The 22,230-nt window shown below is 31.5% G+C and overlaps 1 protein-coding gene across 1 annotated transcript in view; it reads left to right on the plus strand.

Moving 5' to 3' along the window:
- LOC107437749 (anoctamin-7) overlaps positions 1-22,230 on the plus strand; it is a 117,862-nt gene that overhangs the window by 89,001 nt on the left and 6,631 nt on the right. The window contains exons 3-18 of the mRNA XM_071186867.1: positions 1,177-1,279; positions 1,358-1,494; positions 4,703-4,810; positions 6,445-6,581; positions 7,780-7,948; positions 10,003-10,168; positions 10,996-11,086; positions 11,197-11,363; positions 13,331-13,413; positions 14,347-14,484; positions 14,566-14,761; positions 16,211-16,322; positions 17,031-17,085; positions 18,983-19,080; positions 20,457-20,581; positions 21,643-21,848. Of these exons, the coding sequence (XP_071042968.1) occupies positions 1,177-1,279; positions 1,358-1,494; positions 4,703-4,810; positions 6,445-6,581; positions 7,780-7,948; positions 10,003-10,168; positions 10,996-11,086; positions 11,197-11,363; positions 13,331-13,413; positions 14,347-14,484; positions 14,566-14,761; positions 16,211-16,322; positions 17,031-17,085; positions 18,983-19,080; positions 20,457-20,581; positions 21,643-21,848 (2,091 nt within the window). The remainder of the gene's footprint in view (positions 1-1,176; positions 1,280-1,357; positions 1,495-4,702; positions 4,811-6,444; positions 6,582-7,779; positions 7,949-10,002; positions 10,169-10,995; positions 11,087-11,196; positions 11,364-13,330; positions 13,414-14,346; positions 14,485-14,565; positions 14,762-16,210; positions 16,323-17,030; positions 17,086-18,982; positions 19,081-20,456; positions 20,582-21,642; positions 21,849-22,230) is intronic.

Consider the following 22,230-nt stretch of genomic DNA (forward strand, 5'->3'; position numbering starts at 1 on the left):
TGATTCGATGTATACCCAATTTGGGAGCAACCTAAATATTCTAATTAATTAGGGCAAACGATATTTTAAGTTATGAAATCAGACACAAAAACGTACTTTCTCTAAATAAACATAATTTTTTTTTCGATAGATAATGATTTCTGACTCTCAAAATATAGGGGCAGCCGCAATCGGGGAAATAGGGTCCCAATAGTTTGGTCAGGAGAGCGGGTCAAAGTTTAGACTCCTTAATGTTAATTTTACTTTTTGCGTGTTTCTCCACATCTCAAGAACTTTTTAGGGGAATTAAAACATTTTTGAACACAATTAAATTCATTTATCCAAAGACAATTCCATGCTAAAATATTTTTGTAAATATTAATTTATTTTTTGTTTTTTATTTAATAGCCGAAAACTTTTAAATCGTAATGTACGCAACTTTATAAGTAATTTCAAAGCAAAACTAACCGAATAATTACTGCAAAACAACATTTTAAAAAATTTATTTGCGTAAAATTCGATTTCTCAGGAACTGTTGAATTGATTTCCGTCAACTTTTGTATTTTGCCATGTAAAATCACATTCTTTAAAATGCAAAAAAAAAAATTTTTTTTACCTTACAATTCAAAATTTTTCGATTATTATTAAATAATAATAAAAAATATTAATGGATATATAATAAAAGTTATTTTTTTCATGGAATTATCTTTGGAATAATGTATTTTATAATTGCGAGCAAAAGTTTTTCAATTCGCTTAAAAAGTTTTGGAGGGCCTGAAATCCGATTCTGTGGAAAAAAGGTATGCTTAATCTAAAAAAGTGCGTTTTTGTGTCTGAATTCGTAATTTAAAATATAGTCATTTGAGATCACCCTTTCGAACCATTAAGATTGAGTCCTTGATTGTTAGCTCATTAAATCAAAATTTATTTAGAGTAGTTCATTTTTTTTCTTGTTTTGCGTATTGTACTCAATTTAAAATTATTTTAATTTTTGTCATCGAAGCATTATGATTACATATTAGTATAAGAAATTCCGATTACTAGATCAAAAGACATTTAGATGCTTTATTTAATTTTTTACAACACTGAATACAAATTTCTTGTAATGTTTGAAAATTTTGCAAATTTTTTGCACTCTATTTAAATTTTTATCATTGTTACTGTAGAGTGATTATTGAAATGCTTCTTCTTTCTTAGGAAGAAGAAACTGAATCCTTGAGTAATGACTGCGGTATTATAATACCAAGTGTGCCAAAATGTGACAAATATACATATTTTAGAGATGGAAAACGAAAAATAGGTTTGTAAACTGATCGTTAATGTTAGAGTAACCTAAAACCTATCATTTCACCCTTCTCATTATGCATATTCTTTACAGATTATGTGCTCGTGTACGAAGAATCCACCGATGACAAGCCTTTACCAAAAGGTTTTGCGCAGAAAACGCATAAGCATGAAGCATGGAGGAAAAAATTTATGGCAAATTTAGTGAAAGCAGGACTTCACATGGAAGAAGTAAGTGTGAATTAGGACCAACAGAAAAAGAAATCCCTTGAAATATATGAATGCTGTTTTTTTTTAACATTATCATTTAATTGCATTCTTGTGAGACATCTTTGCCGTTTGAAAAAAGTGTCTTTTTTATTTTTGCTCGATAGTGAAACTAAATTACGTAATCCAAAAAGCGTAACTCAGCGAATAAAAGCATAAATAATGTATTTATGAACAGAAAAAAAAGAGAAAAAAAAAGAACGAAACGTCGATTCGTTTGAAGGCTGTAAAAGCTTTTTGCTATTCCGCCGAGAAATACAGAAAAATTTATTTTTCTCTGTATATCTTTATATTTTGCGATACTGATGATGGTGCATTTCAGTGTACGGTAAGAGGCTCATTGCTATCCCGAAATAAAGCCGTACATTTTTTTTCAATATTTTAATTCTATTTTTTTCAATATTAATATTTTTTCTTCATTCTTTGTAATCTCACAGATAAATGGTGTTTTTCATAGTATGGGAGTAGCTCAATAATGTTTTAGAGAGAAATACTGAAAAATACATTTTTCTGTATATTTCTTCATTCTGTTTCTTGCTACAGAGGTTTAGTACGTCTTGCAATATGTAGAGAGTAGAGAGGCTGAATGCTATTTTAAAAAGAAAAAACTGAAAAAGTTTCTTTCGTTTTATGACTCGACACTGAAGACGGTCCTTCTTGCAGCATGAAGATATAGTCGGTGTTATCATGAAGAAAAGTGAGAAAAGGAAGTAATTTTTTCCTTTTTTATAGTCTTCATTCTGTGTCTGAACGACAGTCATGACAACAATTCTCATGATACGGAGATTGGTTCACTGCTATTCAGAAAATGTGTTAGTAAAAATGTTTTTTTTTTTTTCTGTATTATCTTTATTTTGAGGCTCGAAATTGACGCTGGTATTTTTCACAATGTGGAAAGAAGCTTAATACTATTCTAAAGGGCAAAAAAAATTATGATTTAAAAAAAAAATTTTTTTTTTCGTTGTTTATCGGGGCACTGAAGTTTGGTACTTCTCGCAGTTCAAAAAGGAGCTTTAAGTTGATGACTATAGAAAATTGGTTTTCATTATATTTTTACTACATTTTTTGTATTAACATTGGTGACAGCGCTTTTCATAATGAGAAGAAAAGCACAAGGGGAAGAGAGTACAGAAAATGCCATTTTGTCAATATTTCTTTACCTTTTGTCTTGATACTGAAATTTGGTACTTTTCCCAGGGTAGAGAGAAACTTAAATCAGTTCCGGATTATAAATCCTTTTTTCCCTTCGATTTACCTAAAGTTTTTTTGTCTCGACACTGGCAGTTCACATTACAAAAGAAAACCCCCAAACTATTCGCAAATACAGAAAATACCGTTTTGTCTGTATTTTTTTTATCTTGACAATGATGATGATTAACAGTTGAAGATTACGAAGAGAAGCTCAATGATGATCTTAAGAGAAACACTATATTTCTCTTCATTCTATGACTCGATGCTAATGATGATGCTTTTGATAGAACCAAAACGATCATTTTTAACTACATTATTTATACTTTTGTTTCCTACGCTATTTTAATGCAATAATTTTTTTTAATGTCGAACAGATTATGACATACAATACAGCGTTACAAAACATCACTTAACTTTTTTATACTTTAAGTATAGGGTTGAGCAAAAAGTCATTGCGTTTTTTTTTCTCCATATTTTTCAAAGTCATATATTTATATAAAGTTTTATGGTTAATCAATGATATATGTTTCCCTTTGTTTGATGACCCTTTGCCATCTTGCTGAGCTTCACATTTCTCCGTTCGTAAAAAAAAAAACCTAACTTTATTCGAGAAAAATTGAACAAGATGCTGATTTACAGCATCATCAGGATTTAACGTTATTCCACGCACGAAGTTTTGAAAAGAGCAAAACAAAAGAAAATCTGATGACCCAAGATAAGATGAGTATGGTGGGTGGAGCAACACATCCCATCCAAACTCCGATAACTTTTGACCAGTCGCCAAAGATGTATGTGGTCTCGCGTTGTCGTAATGGAATATTCTATCGCTTAAATTTTTTCTTGTTTTCTTCGTGTTTACTGAGCATATCGGAGATGTTTGTTTGAGCAGCAGTCAATTTAACTTCTTCCAATTCATGAGGAACCTAAATTTCGAGCTTGCTTACGTATCCCAGTTTCTTTGGATGGGAGTGAATGCTTTTTTTGACTGATCTTCAATATCTCCGCAATCTCTCGAGTCGTGTAACGTGGTTTTGACTGAATCAATGTCGTTGGTTGGTTGGTTCTAATGCCACGTGCCACACGGGCAAGCCTGCTTGGTGAAACCGAGCAAATTTAAGGCAGAGAGTGTGCGATTCTTGTTTTTTCAGCGACGCCATCTATGGCCACGAATTCGACTTCTGCCACATCATACGTCACATCTGTTTATAAGGCGGACCCATTCATACTATCAGTGGATTACAATCAGTGGATGAATGAATGGATATTCATTCATCCACTGATCGTAATTTTGATCTGAATCAGAGAACGATCGATCTCCAGTCCAGTACCCCCCAGAGGTATTGATTTGTTATGGGAACATGGAGGACTTTGTGACTCGACAGAATTTTACCGTGCATCAGTCACCAACTACACGGGGAGTCTTCGGCAGGCGGGGTTTGAACCCACGAACTCGGACATGGGCCCAGCGCCTTACCGACCAGGCTATTCCGGCCCATCAATGCCGTTATTTTGTCATCATAATTCCGGGTAAGCCTTCCGGAACGAGGAGCAGCTCGGACTTTCTTGAACCAATTTTAGCATTGACACTCTTGTTGAGCATCGTCATCGTAAACTTTAAGCAATTTTTCACTAGTTTGACAGGCGTTCTTTCCTCTACGGAAGTAAAATAGTACATTATGGCGCAAATGAACACTTTGATCTTCTGTGTTCAACGTGCTGTGAAATCTCCAAAACTCTACAAAATAGCTCAATTTGTTCTTTGCAATGAAGCATAAACTGTAAGCTATCAATGACGTAAAAATTATTATTGCAATTGCTTCAAGTATTTCAAAAACTGCACTACTGCTATCTATTGCGAAAAAAAAATGCAATGACATTTTATTTTTTGAAATTAATTAAATTAAGTACATTGAATGGATATGAATAAAATTCTAAATTTTAATTTCATTATAGATTGATAACTTTTATTTTTTTTTTGCAGGAAACTGTGGAAAGTGAAAGCAGCGTAATTCACTTCATTAAATTGTCAGCACCATGGCCAGTTCTGGTTCTCTACGCTGAACAACTGTGCATGCGTGCACCCCTTCAAGTATGCTTTATTACTTACAAAATAAGTAAATGAAAAGTGTTCAATTATGTAAGAGTGATCTTTAATTGTTACACAGCAGAAAGACTGTGTAGATAGATGTCATTAATGCTGTTTTTCGAAAGCTCTGTGGAAACACGAAATAACGATTTTTTGTGAATAATATGCTATTTTCATAATTGCTGCGAATTTGCAACAGCAATAGTGTTAGAAATGATGATTAGGTCAAGTTTTTCCTATTTTTAAGCCAGTGATCTCTGTTCTAATAATGAAAATGGTTGAAAACGTCGATAAGAAAAAAGGCTACAATTAGGAAAAAAGAAAAACTTTGTGATATAAGTTTTTAGATTGAAAAGGTACTAATTCAACGCTGCCTAAAAATTTACAAGAATTGAAAATTATTTGTTGGTTTTGATTTATTTCTTTCTAAGGAAAAAAAATGCCCAATTGCGAGGAAAAAAATTAAATATTTTCTTTCTAAAACCCATAAGATTCTTTACGGATCGATGTTGTATTTAGCATAAAATTATAGCTTCGCCTCAACTGTAAGAAACTTAAACTGCATTTTTTTTAAATCTTTCTTCGCGAAAGGAATGAAAAAACACTTTCAATATTGAATGCTTTACGAAGATTGATTTGACTATTAATTATAAAAAAGTACTCAAATAAATAAATAAAAACAACTAAATAATTTATTGATGGCACATGTATTTTGAAAAAAAAATTAATTTATACTAAACTTCTAAACAGTGACTTATTTTACAAAGTCACATTGTTCTCAGGCCAAATCCACGCTTTGTCTCCAATTTCCGATCACTACATTTTTTTCTACATGTTCTACATTTTTTTTCATCGTTCTTCCGTCGCTTCCAGTCTCTTTCGGCTCTCTTCTGCTGTTGTTAACTTTTCGCAAACGGATTAGTCAGATTCCTTACAAAGTATTAAAAAACTACGCATTGATAATAAGATTTAAGGCTATACACCTCATCTTCATCGTATCTCTGGAAATTGGAATATTCACCAAATGGATTGGCCAGTCAGATCTCCTGACCTGAAGTCAGTAAAGAATATCCGGAAGATTCTGGGAAGGATAGTTTCCCTATGCCCTTCGACAACCTGTACAGAGCATGAAATCAGCATTCCCGATCAAGAAGACACACAGAATGTCACATGACATCTTGCCACAGAAACATCTAAACTGTCTTATGGAGAAATTGACAGAGAGTTGTCCATTTCTCCTGTTAGCATTTTTTTTTTTTTACTTTTTAATTCATGTTTTATGCTTTCAGATTCTTATGGGTGTTACGCATGAGAACATGCATGAATGTATGAGTATTATAAAATTGTTGCTTTTCCCCTGGTACACCAATCTTCCTTGAAGCCAAATTTCTGTCTAATTTCGCAGTTGGAGTGTCCAAAATATAAATATTTTAGGCCATTACAGCAAAGAAAATGTTTCGTTAATGTTTTCATGTGACTAACTTTATTGCGATATTCTTAAAGATTATCACAAAAATAAGAACACTGGATTAGCAATACACTGAGTTAGAAAATCATTCATAACATTTTAAGCATGCTTAAATACTATAATATTTTTATTAATGGAATGATTTCTAATCTCCCGTCATTTTCTGTAGGCACATCCGAATCCTAGTCACAACTGGTCCGAACATATTCTTCGATTTCTTTACATTCCAAATATAATGAAAGAAGACGTTCCTAACAAACCATTAGATTACTACACGTGCGCCTTCAAGAAATCAAAACTTGACAAGTAAGTTTCCGATTTTATTCATAATAAATAATCACTTATTCTTCTGCTTGATGATTTGTCTCATGTTGCAATAAAGATTATTAATATGTATATTAAATAGAAACCAAACTCAACCTACTTTCGTTCTGCTAAATATATTTCAGATTTTATCTTTTTACAAATAAAATTAACCGCTTCCTTTGCCATTTTTTTTCTTTTTTTGAAAAAGAAAATTTGAAAATCAACATATTTTTTTTGAAATTTCATTAATAAATACAATTATTTAAAACAAAGCATAATACACAGGTTTTAAGCTGAAATTTTAATTTTTTTATGAGTAAAAAACATTTAATTTACCATCAGTTTACTATCCCGAGCTATCTCAGGCAAATGAAAACAGTTAAATATAAGTCTTTGTATAATAATTTTTGAAATAAAGGGAGAACACAAAGTGATACGCCACTTTTGTAACACTTTCCTTTTAATGTAAATTCAGCAACCATTGTATACACAAAACACGTGCATTCCCACAATCCAACAGCATAACTACCAAACAAAACTTGGTAAACTTCTAATCACAGCAGATTGATTTATTTTATTTTATAACCGTCGTTGAAAAACCGACGCAATATTTGGGCTTACAACTACTAATGTTCAATTCCGTAGCCTTGTAATTTTGAACCCAATCCAGAAGACAAGGGAACTCCTGGATCAAGTATTGGGAAAGATTTGCCTTCCTGGAGGAGTTTTGATGGAACTAACTAGAATTTACGCTGCATGGAGAGGAAAACCTCCCACTATTTGCTTGACGGCAAAGGTACTCTAACCCATGATCCGTCTACCACTGGGTATATTTTACTTCAGTACTGTGGTCGGTGCAAGCCGATTGTGGAATTCGTATCGACCAGTCATCGCTAGGATTCGAACACTGTTCACCTCATTGGAAGGAGAATGCTCTATCCCCTGAGCCATCACGGTGGATTATTATTATTATTGCTTCCGGCCGAGTAAAAATCTGATCAAACAAAACGCACTGATAAATTCTGTTGCGCCCCGAGTTTTTTCGGGCTAATAAATATTTGCAATGTATACATACCCGGTTAACTCGGGATAATCAGGAAAATGGTTAAATAGTTTACTTTTTAATAAATCAGCATGTTGTTCTTATGATTCAAACATTTTTCGAAAAGTATTATGATAATTTTTTTTTTCATTTTAGATTTTTAGGTAGTGATAACCAAGATGACTATTTTAGTCGTACACAGAGAATTCGTATTGTTTATGCCATTTTACAAACAGCTGTCTACGGGAAAAGAAGAAGAGCACAAATAGGAATAGACAGGCTAACAGAAGAAGGAGCATACGCTGCAGCCTTTCCACTTCATGACGTATGCCTATTTCATTTTCTTATATTCTAGATAAATTAGAAAAAATAAAATGGATTTTTAAGAAAAAAAATGGCAGCAAGCAATGTTCTTTTTCTTCAACAACTGATAACTACACTTTCGATAAAATCAGATCAGTTGCAATCAACTTTAATTATAATGTTTTTCAAATTTCATGCAACCACAACTTTAATAAGACGCTAAATTGAAGCATAATTCCATCCAAATCGAACCATACTATCGTAAAATCAACTTTAGGAAGGATTCCTTTTTCACGATTCAAGTTGGCAATCGTATTAACGCTGTAGAAAATTTGAATGTTATTACGGTTCTATATAATCCATAATTTCAAACAGGGAACCACCATTATTGCATGTCACAAATTTTAATTTAGATTTTTCTTGGAATTGGTAGTTTTGTATTTAATTTTTTTTCAATTGAAGTAGATAGTAGATTTTAAACTGTCTCTCCTCTTAATACTTTTATCTGACAGTTGTAATAAATGCCTTTGAAAGCAATTTAGTTTTTAAGACTGAGATATCACTTTAGCAGTGTATTTATCTACAGATTGGCCTGTTCAGAGTTAAGGCCTTGTCTTTGCTTACTAGTGTCATGCAGTTACCTAATTGGTGACCTGAAAGGGGTAGCACTACCATATCTCTCTCTGCAATACCTTTCATCTGCATTCGACTCGCTAGATGACAAATTCTATAGTGTTCTGAATCTTACTGCTTCTATGGTAAATTCTTGGTTCTTTGCATCTTACTCATTCGATAAATTCTTGTGCTTTTTATCTTAACCATAAGATGACAGCCCCATTTTGACTACAAAATCAGCAGAGTGTGCCAACTAAAGAGCCAACAAATTCAGAAAAAAGCGAAATAAGATTTAAAATAACAATAGGTCAAAATGGAAAAGCACTAAAGCCAAATTTGTCTTAATTTTAACAATTTAGAAAGTTAGAAACAGAAATCAAGAAGAAAAAAAGAATTTCTGAAGATATGCATGTTAGTAAAAACAGCATTCAGCAGGGGACATACTGTCTGCTAACACAAGAGCCTTTCTGTCGTTAGTGGTAATACCAAAAACTGACTGTGTCCCGATTGCGACTTTACACATTGTCGACTCCCGGGCACCTCCACTCGCCGCGGTTTTATTTGTCAACTGTTTNTAAAACCGCGGAGAGTGGAAGTGCCCGGGAGTCGACAATGTGTAAAGTCGCGTCCCGATTCGCCCATAATGGATAAGCTAAATAAGAAAAAGCAATAAAAAATTTTAAAAAATTGAAATGTAAATGCAATGAAAAATCAATGATGCACAAACACAAGTCAAATAGATAAAACTAAACAAACTAACAAAACTAACAAACAAACTAAAAAAACTAACAAACAAACTAAAAAAACTAACAAACAGAGATAAAACTAAAAATGAAAGGCCTACATGTAAGAAAAACAACGATAAAGTTTCAGTTAGAATGGCCGAATCAAAATAAAACATATATTGCCAAACTATTAAAAAATTCTTTATAAATATTTATAGTGCCCTTTTGAAAAACTTGAAAAATAGAGCAAAAACATTTAACGTTTAAAAATTCTAATAAAGTGCTGCCATCTATATTCTTCGGGAAATACTCATTGCCTGTCAGTTATTCCTTTTATTCATACAGTTCTCTAATGGGGGCTGTACGCTTAATGAAGCGAGTTTTCTAGGTTAAGTATGTATTTTAGTCGAAATGGTTAAGTTATCGTTAAGCTATCCGTAGGTAAGCACGATATATGTTTTGCAACCACGAAAATAATATATTTTTTCTGGGATGGGTGAGCACTATAGCCACACAAACTAAAAGCATTTCGCTTCAGACCAATTGATTTAGATTTTGTCCTAGCCTTACTTACAAACATTGAAATCTTTTAATAAACCAACTCTTCTTTAAAATATATATATTCTAAGAAGTGGTTTTGTTAGTGATATTCTAGACCTCAAACATTATAAATGTATAATTGATATTTTATTTTAAAATGTTTTATTCTTTTTACTAATATTTAATCTTGTTTCAGGGCCCCTATCATCTTCCTGATCGGCCTGTTGCACCAGAAAATCTGAATAAGCGCCAAATCCTTTACAATTACTGGGCAAGATGGGGAAAGTGGTACAAATACCAACCACTGGACCACATTAGAGAATATTTTGGTGAAAAAATAGGAATATATTTTGCTTGGTTGGGTGAGTATTTAATTAGCAAGCTAAGTTTCTCAATATTTTAAAATTATATCAAGAGAAATTTTTTATTATCATATTTTTATGCTTTAATACACACTCTTGTTTGAATTTTTGCCATTTTAAGAACAAATTTAAGAACTCTTTTATATAAGTTTATGATATTTTTTGTACTTTAGGTGCGCTTTTAGTTTATATCTAAGCTTCTTATGGTACTTAAAATGTTACCATGTCAGCTATACCGATTCTAATTTTGAAACCAAAAAAAAAAAAAAAAATAATAATAATAATAATAATGTTGTGTCCATACCAGAAACAAGAGCTATGAGATTAAAAATAAAAACTTCAGTAATAAATATTCGTAATATAGTCCTTGGTTCCTTCGATATTTTTTTTAGCAATAATGGTAAGCAAGATGGAAATACTAACCTAAAATTTTATATATTCCTTGTAAAAAATACTCAGCTAAATTGGAGACCTCAAGTTTAGAAATTGAATTTCCACATTTTTGTAGTTCAAGCTTTTGGTGTAGTATGGGAGCTCATCAGTCCCCAATTTCCGCTAATGGTCATTATACCCACAATGAGAAGAGCATACATACTGGTTTACTTATATTTTCTCATTTCGGGCTAACGTTATAATTAAACATAAGAAGAATTCATTCATTCTTTCAGGTCTCACGAGATTTTGATACTTGGGCAGAAACTCTATGAATTTCTACTTCCAAAATTCATTTTAGTTTAATAAATGCAAATTAACAAAGTTCATACACTCTTTAAGGCTACGTGTTATTTTTATAACTGTGCATAAACTGAATACATTTATTCTTTCAGGTTTCTACACTGGATGGCTTTTTCCTGCTGCTGTCGTGGGGTTTGCTGTTTTCCTCTACGGCGTACTGACGATGCATAATGACACACCATCGTAAGTGCGTACGGTAATTATTTCCTGTACACATGCAACTGTTTGTTTTGGAAATCAATTTAATGCATAATGTGTTCGTTCAACATAACAGGTAATGATTTCGATTTCAGGAATGAAGTATGTGACAGCAAGAATACATTCTTGATGTGCCCAAGATGCGAAGAGAGCTATGGCTGTGCTTACTGGTATCTCAGTGATATATGCATGTTTAGTAAACTCTCATACCTGTTCGATCATCCCGGAACCGTTTTCTACGCCGTCTTTGTCTCTTTCTGGGGTGAGAATATATTTTAATATCATTCATATAACTTGAAGTAAAAATAACAAACCAAATATTTCTTATAACTAATTAACCACCTCGCACATAAGAGTATTTAGAGTGAATGTAAGGTCGTGCAGAGTGTGCAATAGAATAACACTCAGTAGTGGGATTTTTAATGGCAGAGAAAACGTTTACAGAGTAATGATTGCTTTTATGGCAACTCTGTGTCCGGATTTTGGAAAAGCCGGTCTGTTTCCGGTGGGTTGGCGAAAGTCAGGAGCTCCCACGAATCCATCGCTGCTGTTGATGAAGGAATTCGAGGAAATAATGAAAGGGTTATGATTCTTGACACGTACAGTGAGCAAAAAATGAACCACCCAGAGTTAATTTTGATCTAATGATTGGATCTTCACGTACTATGACTCAAACTTAATAGTTCGAGAGGGTGGCCTCAAATATGCCAATTAATTGGTGTGGACGATAATTTAAGCTTCGAAATCAAATATGAAAACATGCTTTCTCTGCATAAACATACCTTTTTTTGACGGGTTTAGATTTCTGACCCCCGAAATATAGAGGATAATAGCAGCAATTTGGGAAGTATGGACCCAATAGCTTGGTCAGGAGAAAATACAAAATTTGAGCAAAATCGAGCAACTTTTTCCTGAGAAATCGAATTTTAAATATGCGACTTTTTTCAAATTCAATTTCTTCGGAACTATGCAACCGATTTTGCGCAAATTTTGTATTTTGCCATGTAGAGTTATTTTCTTTAAAATGATGGAAAAAATTGTATGCCTTACATTTCAAAATTTTTTCGACCATTATTAAATAAAATAATAAAAAATAATAACCTTTCACTGAAAGTTTTTTTTTCTTTTGCTACGGATAAAATTTATAATTGTGGGCAAAAATTTTTCAATTCGCTTAAAAAGTTCTCGAGATATAGCGAAACACGCAAAAAGTAAAATTAACATTAAGCTGTCCAAACTTTGGAGTGTTCTCATGACCAAACTATTAGGACCATACTTCCCAGATTTCCCTTATGTTTTGTAGGTCAGAAATCCGAATCCGTTGAAAAAAGGTATCTTTATTCAGAAAAACTACGTTTTTGTGTCTGATTTTATTAATTAGTCTGCATTATACATGCACTTTCTACTAAGATATTTCGGATACCCCCCCCCCCTAATCATTAACGTTGAGTCCTAGAACGTGAAGATCCGATCATTATTAGTTAACAAAAGTTATTCGGGGTAGTCCATTTTTTTTTTTTGTATGCGTATTGGTACAGCTTTTTGCAAGGCTTATTTAACGAAAATATAGAACCATTTTTTACTGCTAAAAATTCTACTATTTGTTTTCTTTTTCTTTAAGCATCTTTTTTTGTTTGAGTTTCATATTCACTTTAAATGCCTTTATGTTATCTCATGTCGTTCTTTTAACCTTTACGATAGAACTGATATTGTTTTTCATATTTTTAACGCATATTCATATAATGAATATAACACATATTCATAACATATAACTATCCCTCATGTTCACTTTCCTTTGCACAACCCATCTATTAATGGCTTTTCGTGAAATATTATGATGTCATCTTCCACTAAGGCAATGGTGCCAAAATTGAATAAGGCAAACAAGTGTTATTGTGCCACGTTTTTTTTTTCTCTCCTTTTAACTGTAGTGAAAAATTGTTATTGTTTCATGTACCTTATTTGAAGCATGATCTATTATCATACCTAACACAAATCCTAATAAGAGCTCATAACCAATAAAAAAAACCAGGAAACATTTCTCTTGCCTCATTTAATTCTATAAAATTGATTTAAAAGCATTAATTTGGAATGCAATTGGCTTTTATTATAACAAGGGGTGGAGCTTTTATAAATTTATGCAGGTTTATATATTTAATGCATAAATTTATATGACGTCTCAAAACATTATTTCCTTTGCAAAACATTAAATAATTTCATTAATTGCAGCTGTTTCTTTTTTGGAATATTGGAAGAGGAAAAGCGCCAGTCTTGCACACCATTGGGATTGCATGGATTTTGAAGAAGAAGAGGTAAAACTTCTACAAATAATATAAAAACCTAAATTGAAATGCATTTTCTTTTTCAGAGTTGCGAACAATTTATTACTTCAATTTATTTCATACTCTGATCAGCTACTATAACGATATGAGTTTAAAACCGCTTTTTCTCAGGGCCCGATTTTGCCTATTTGGGACCGGGGGCAAAACTTCTTTGGGCCCCCTCCCTCTGAACTATATGGAGGTATTTAAATGTTTCACTTTATTATCCATATATAACAAGAAAATTGACTAGAACCTAAAATAGATGTAAAGTCGTCCCCCTCCCTCTAATGGTACCGTTCTGTCCATTTTATTCATTTTCTGACAATTCTATGTCCATCATGTCGAATGCAGTTTTCTGATTCTTAACTTTGTCGTCTAGCTGCGAAAAATTCATATCCTTGCTGACATTAGGGCAGAATTCAGCGAAATTTTCGCAATTACGATGGCTCACTTAAGGTAATCAGAAGCCTGTATTTTCGTAAAATATCACATTTTGCGATATATAAAAATACAGGGTTTTGATTGACCAAATTTGTCAATTGTAATTGCAAAAATTCAGCTGAATTCCGCCCTAGAAAGCCATGGATTTACGAAATATAGATTTATTATGTTCATACGATAGATTAATGAAGAAGCTAACATAAAACAGACGGATTTTACACTATACTTATATTTTGTTTAAAAAAGTGCATTAAAGAATTAAATCTAAAATAAATATTTCATTCGATTTGGAGGCCCCTTCTGAAGGGGGGCCCGCCCAGGGCAACTGCCCCATGTGCCCTTGCCTTTGTCAGGCTTCGTTTTTTCTCTCTTAAGTAGTAATTTTCTAACCTTTATGTACTAAGTTTCTTTCTACTTTATCCCTATACGCAACGGTACAATGTTCTAATTTTTATTTATTTATTTCTCTCATCTGTGTAGGAGAGGCCTCGTCCAGAATTTGCAGCTAAGGCTCCCTGTGTTGAACGAAATCCAATTACAGGAATTAAAGAGCCATCTTTTCCCACATCTATCAGGTACAAGAGAATAGCAATTGGATCAGGTGCTATACTCGTGATGGTGAGACAGTCGATTATTATTAGTATTTAAGATTTGATGAATGAAATGAAATTAATTTGTAATTCTGTTGGTCTTTTGCAGATGGCCTTAGTTATGATATTCATCGTTGCTGTTATCATTTATCGCATTTTGGTGTCTATATTTCTATTTAGAACGGACACTTTTAGGGGAGCAGCATCACTGATAGCGAGTTCCACCGGAGCTGTTGTCAATCTACTTCTGATTATGGCTCTTGGGAGAGTCTACGAAAAATTAGCTCTGACGTTGACTCAGTGGGGTAGGTCATGCTAACAAATGAAATGAAATTTACAAGTTTAAAAACATTATATATAACACGTAGTCGCATAAATGCTACGATAAACTTCTGGGGGAGTTAGGGAACATCTACAGAATTAAAATTGCACCGGAACCCATTCATGAAAATGTAATCACACGCCGCTAGGGGCGCTTTCCTATAATGACCTGTTCAGAAGCACACAAAGAAACATGGTAGAGTTCTCCTAGTGGTATATGACGACAGTTCCGGGCATGGGTTTTTATGGATTTTTAATCCTGATGATATGTCCGAACTCCCCTAGCAGATTGTTGTCACATCTATGCAATCACCAGTTATATATAGTGTTCGAAAAATTAGACTAAACATATCATTTAAAAAGAAAACTTGAGCTTGGAGAGAGAAATCGATTACAGATTTAAAATCAATGACGTGAAAGTATGGAAAATCAATTCAGAAAGTCTCACGAAAAATTAAGCAAAAAAAAGTTGTTCCCTGTATAATTTGAAAATAAAAAAGCATTTTTATTTATAGAAAGTGAAGTTTTGCTACCCATTTCGCTACTTAAAATGCCGTCTACATTAATAAATTAAACTCTGGTGCACGACAGCTCAAGGAGGGCCAATGCCTTCTATGTCCCTCCCAGTTTTCTTGACCTTGTGTTCTGAGGTGAAGGAGCATATGCTCTGCTCCGGTTTGGATGCAGCAAAGCAATGTTCAGTCCCCAAGCATGCTCCGTACTCATCTTATCTACCCACTGTAGGAATAAAAGGCGGAGTAAAACTTGCGTGAACCAAGGAGTGAGCCCCAGACCAGTGGCACGGGGGTCCAAAGCGCTGCCATTCTGCCACGGGCCATTAACTAATGAGCATTTTTAAGCTTAACTTCTCGAATAATCAAAATAAATTTAAATAAAACACAGATTATTAGGTCAAAAGTTATTCAGAGTGTTTAAATTTTTTATTATTTAATTTTAGTTTATTTATTTTTTATTTATTTTACTGAACTTATAAAATAAGTAAAATTATTTATTGAATAATTAATACAAATTACATCGCATTAAAACTCAGATTATTAGGTCAAAAGTTATTCAGGGTTTTTAATTGTTTTCTTATTTTATTTTAGTTTGATATTTTTTATTCATTAATTTTACTGCCTTTGATGTGTAGTACTAAAATAATAATAATGATTCGATTTTTCTTTCTCTAAATTCTCATTATTTCAGGAGTCAATTTAAAATACTCTTATTTTAGTCACGATATTTTTAATGACTAATTAAGGAAATTAATTTTGAAATAGATTCTTTTGTTGCGAAACCACCCCGGTTTTTGAGTTTAGATTGGAAACTCTTTGCTTTAGATAATTTAAATTTTTTTCATTGCATTATTTTACTGCAGTATTTTTTTCCAATTTATGAAAACAATAAATTTTAATATTTTTTATGTGTTTCAGAAATGCACAGAACTCAAACTGATTTTGATGACAACTTGACATTCAAAGTATTCATCTTTCAGTTTATCAACTTCTACTCTTCAATATTTTACATTGCATTTTTTAAGGGAAGGTATGTTAGAATTTTTTTTAACCAATGTATTTCAAAATAAAAATATATAATATATAATAAATAGTAATACTTTCAACATTTAACTAAAATATTTTTCTTTAATTCTAAAGTAATACAAAAGTTGTAAACTTATGTAAAAGCTGTAAAGTTGTAATTGTAAATCAATAGTATTATTTTTGAAACTTTTGCAGTAACATGTAAAATAATATGCTACATATTGTAAAATAATTTCTTGTGTGTTTACGTCCTTTGACAATGCTTATGAATCTTAACTTTGAATGTATTACATTAATGTGTAAAAGAATATGTTATGTATTGTAAAATAATTCCTTATGTGTTTACGTCCTTTGACAATGCTTATGACTTGCTACTCTCAACTATATATGCATTGTATTAACATGCAAAAGAATTTTCTGCATATTGTAAAATAATTTCTTATGATTTCACCTCCTTTGTCAATTCTTATGACCTACTACTATTAACTATGTAAGTTTTGTATCAATGTGTAAAATAATATGTTACATATTGTAAAACAATTTCTTATATCTTTACGTTCTTCGACAATGCTCATGACCTACTACGCTTAACTATGCATTTGTACTCTAGAGTTTTTAAAGAGTTTCGTATATACTTTATAAGATATAACAAGCGTATCCAAAAAAATTGTCTTTGATGAAGTTAGCATTCATTATCATTTTCTACTTACAGATTTGTTGGATATCCTGGAAATTATAAGAAGATGTTAGGACTTAGGAGTGAGGAGGTAAAATATAGGCGCTTTGCAACCATACATATTTTTTTAAAATTTATTGACGGAAATAGAATTGAAAAGTTTTACAAAAACATTCCCTAGTTTGCTAATGTATTTGCGATAAAAAAAATTTAAATTTGAAACATTGTTTAGAGTATATATTTTATTTATAAATATAACTCATCACATAATTTTAATAAAATTTCCTAATATTCAGTTATTTTCCACAAACTGGAATATTTTTAACTAGAACACTACATTAAAAGAGAAGGAAATGTAGGGGTTGAGTTAGTATTATTCTTTTATCTCTAGAATACTAAGAGATTCATAAATAGCATATAACTTGCTAATAGTTAAAATTATATAAATTTGAGAAGCTTATTTAAAGAAGATTCCGAACGACATTTCAGTGAATTTAATGAATGTCAGCTTTGGAGTTGGAAAAACATTAATGAGAAAAGCACATTTTCTCATTAAAAATCATCTTATTTAAGAGCCTGAAAAAAAAACAATATCTATACTTACATCTAAACATAACATGTTTCCAATATGAACATTTTGGGCTTTTCTTCCATTTAAATTTAGACGTGGTTTTAAGATTAAGTTTAAATCTAAATTTAAGTTTAGCTCTGACATTCAAATTCAGACGTAGATTTTAAATTTTATTATTCAACAAGCATTAAAAAATTATTCGTTTTACATTGCACTTGGTACTTATGGATGCAATTGGGATTTAGACATAATAAAGTAGATGCATTTATATCTTATATTTCAAGATGTTTGTAGACAGAATTCTTCAAATCTGTTTCATTTATTGCTATTTGGTTGTTTGTAACACATCTATTCTTTTGAATTCAAAACGTAGACTACAGTGTAATTTAAGTTTTGAATAGGATTAAATTATTATTACGGTTTTCAGAATATTTTTCTCCGTTTGTTATAGTAATTTTTTTCTACTTTTAAACATTCTAAGAGTCAACAAAAATGAAGTATATAATTTTATTTTTCATTATTTTCCGACAAAAAGATTTTAGAATAAACCTTTCACAATGATTCACTTAATAAAAGTGAATTTATACACATTAAATAATTAATTGATTATCGAATGAATAGCTCTACAGTTAGATGGATTTCGTGTTTCTTAAGTTAGACTTAAGACTTTTTAATTTTTTTTCTTCTGTTTTTACTCAAATTTTTGTCGGTTTTTGTTGCGGAACGCTATTTTGAATTTCTTATAATTCCTGAATTATTGGTGCTAGGGCTCTGAAATTTGGACATCGACTACAGGAACCAATTTTAGCTCCCGTTCCAAAAACTCCTTTAAAAATTTCAATTTTCCCGTTCGGGAGAAGTGTTTGAAAAATTATTTTTGTAGCATTAGCTTAACATTATCATTATAAAGAAAATTTTTAACGAATCCTGTTTAAGACTTTGTAGCACGTCCTTTGATGTTTAATTATATTTAACAATCTCAGTCATCAACGTGAATGACACGCAGATCAGTGCTACGTCACCAAATTAGCATTTAGTGCTACGTCACCAAATTAGCAGTTTTTAACCACGTGTTTACTTAAGATATAGTTGTGCTTCAACAATGTGCTTCTGGGGAAAAAATACTATGATAAGTTGCTGTTTTTTGAAAGTTTACAAACTATTTTATAACAAAAAAGTTTTGAGTTTAACAAAAATTCGTACATAGTATAATAATAACAAAATGAAAACGACAATAGACTGTTTCAAGACTTTTTTAGAAGAAAATTCAAGCGTAGTTAATTTAAATTATTACAAATCTTGTCTATCAAAACTTTGTATTTCTAGTAAAATAAAGAAATTGTATAATTGAAAGCAAAATGCATTATCTTATTCACGTTTTATTCTTCGTGAACTCGATTTTTTGCATTGTTTTCAGTGTGGTAACAGCGGCTGTTTAATGGAACTGGCTCAGCAGTTGGCGATCATCATGATTGGAAAACAAGTAATAAACAATGCTCAAGAAATTTTGCTACCGTAAGTAAGATTCCTCATTGTCAAGTATGTACTATGATCCGCGGTTACTTAAGCCAGTGGGGGTAACTTAAGTCACTTTGTTGGGTAAATTTCGAACAATGATTTTAACAACACAGTTTTGAGTTCTTGTTTAAGTGAAATTTTATGTTATATATTTTAATACTTTTTGCGTTTTAAAGGTAATTCTATAAGCACTTAATTAAGATAATTTCATCATAATATTCTACTTTTCAAAACTTAAATCAATTATATGTAGAGTTTCTTACACATACTTTTAAGCATAATCTCAAGGAGTACTTTTTTACGGTTGTTTCAAGCAAAATTATCTATTTCTTATTTTTTTCCATATTTTTATATTTATTATTATTTTCTGCGTCTGGTCAAAAAAGCTTTTAAGCTTTTTCCTCGGAACTAGGAATAAGAATATTGTGGACATTTTTGTAACTGCACCGCTTATAATGACCAATGGAGGACGCTTTACCTTTATATTTGAATTTGTGACAATCTTTTAAATACTGGACAAACTTTTAATGAAACATCAGTGCAAATAAAATATCTAAATTATTAAAAATAAAAAAATAATTTTTTTTTAATTTTTATTCTTACTAATAAATATTTTAAGCATCATGATTTCTGTGCGCGAAAATAAAAACGAATCGCTCTGAATAACTTTTGATCTAATGGTCGGAATTCACGTACTAGTGCTCAATCTTGAAGGTTAAAGGGAGTGACCTTAAATATGCTTATTAGTTGAAACGGCGATATTTTAGGTTGCGAAATCAGACAATATTCAGATTTTTCAATCTCAAAATATAGCGAGTAGCCGCAATCTGGTAAATATGGTTCCAAATGTTTGATCAAGAGATCAGTCCAAAGTTTGCCCCTTTTAATATTAATTTTACTTATTGTGTGCATAGCCATATCTCGAGAACTTTTTTAAGCTAAGCGAAAAGTTTCTACAGATGATTATAATATTTATTTAGTCAAAGATAATTCTATACAAGAAATAAACTTTTGATAATTATTTGTTATTTTATTTAATAACCGACTAATTTTTTTTTTTTTTTAAATTTGAATGTATAAAAGTTTTATACCATTTAGAAAAATGTAATTTGATAAGGTTAAAAGCAAAATTTGATCGAAATCAGTCAAAGAGCTCCAAATTTTAAATTTATGATATATTCTGCTATCTAACGTAAGCCGCATCTTGAATTCTTATTGCTTGGCTTAATTTATCACTCTAAGCCTTTATTATTATTTCTTTTTCATGCTAGTGAAAGTGCTGCTTAAAAGCAATTGATTGATTTCTATAACAAATTTTATTTTTTATTCAGTTTAATACTTAATAATTGTGATTTATTTTGAATGCTCATTAGAAAAATGAAAGCATGGTTCCATAGAAAAAGGACAAAGCTGGGTTCAGCCATAAAGCTAGCAAGATGGGAAGAAGATTATCAGCTGATTGAAAATGAAGGGCTGTTCCAAGAATATCTAGAAATGGGTACGCATCACGTGAAATATATATTTAGCTTGTGCTTATCTTTTTTTCTACATAAAAGTAAAGCAATTTCTGTAAACAGGATGTTCCGTAATAATCACTCTTAATATATGTATTTTTAAGAACCCTTGTAAAAAATTAAATCAAAAAAGTATACACACATTGCTGCCGCGAAATAATATTTAAGCGAATGAGATAGAAAAGGCCATCGAAATCTAATCGTTGTTGAGGGAGGTGGTTATATTCAGTTTGATTGTTTAACGAAACTTGAACGGGTTTCTACTCCGATTCGTTTTTTATGGAAATCAAGTCTTGACATTTTTAGTGCCGCTGTCCTCAGTAATGCTTTGTTAGTTGTTTAACTACATTTCTCTTTTGTTTTGTGACTCAAATGAAAATGTTTATTTTACACGAAGACTAAAAGTTCATCACGAAGAATTATTATTAAGTATTGCTTATCGGTATTCGTTCATATGCATGCTTGATCGATATATCTTTTAAGCAAGCGATGCGGCCCAGTGAGACTAATAAATTACAACTTACAAATTACAGTGAGACTAGCAAATTAGATGCTTAATTTGAATTTTTTCGTGATTTTTAAATTTTTTTTAAAAATTAAAATGAGCACAAAGAATAAACAAAAGCTTTTCAAGTAAGCAATAAATTAAATTATATTTAAGATTTTACAACCTTACAAAATGTACGTTTTTTTTAATGGATGATATTTCTATAACTAAAACTCTTCAGTGCAATTATTTATTTTCATTGTTTATTTTAAAAGCATATTTTCATAAATTCATGGGCCGCCAACTCCCTGATAGAAAATGTTATGTCAGCTCTGGAATCTACTTGAGATAAGCAAACAAAAAAGAGACACACACCTAGATAGTCTCCTTCCCCCCCTTAAACTCAGGAAACTCAGTATGCGAACATAACGGATATTTTTTAAACACATATACAAAATAGCGATTGTTATATAAGTTACATGAAATAATATTATGATTCTTTATTTAATATCATTAATATATTAGTTTTTTGAAGTAAAATGATCGCTTTTCTTTCAGTTCTTCAATTTGGTTTCATCACCATATTTGTGGCAGCATTTCCTATAGCTCCTCTTTTCGCCTTATTGAATAACTGGGTAGAGATTCGACTGGATGCGCAGAAATTTGTATGCGAGACCCGTAGAGTGGTTGCTGAACGAGCACAAAACATTGGAATTTGGTTCAGCATTCTAGAGCTTTTAGCTCACCTAGCTGTTATAAGTAATGTAAGTATCGAGAAGTTTTTGAACACAACATTTTTAATTCAAACAGTTACACGTGCCCCGTATTATTTCTCTTTTAATGCCTAGAATAATTAAGAGGAGCATCCTACAGAAAAGATTCGGAATTATAATGTTTCGATATGGTAAATGATAAAAATAAGAAACAAAATTGCTATATGCGACGTTGTAGAGCATAATTCGTGCAGAAGAAACTATTGTATATGTCTTAGGATTATTGGAAGCTCTGGTCATTTTGCAAACTACCGACATCTCTTTGTAATGCTCCAAGAAGCACACTGCAATAAGCCTAACAAACGATGTCGGCAGTTTGCAAAGAGTTTCAATTAGCTTACGACATTTCACATGAATGTTGAGGAGAAAGATG

The sequence above is a fragment of the Parasteatoda tepidariorum genome, chromosome 10 (assembly GCF_043381705.1).
Source record: "Parasteatoda tepidariorum isolate YZ-2023 chromosome 10, CAS_Ptep_4.0, whole genome shotgun sequence".
In the NCBI taxonomy this organism is placed as follows: Eukaryota; Metazoa; Arthropoda; class Arachnida; order Araneae; family Theridiidae; genus Parasteatoda; species Parasteatoda tepidariorum.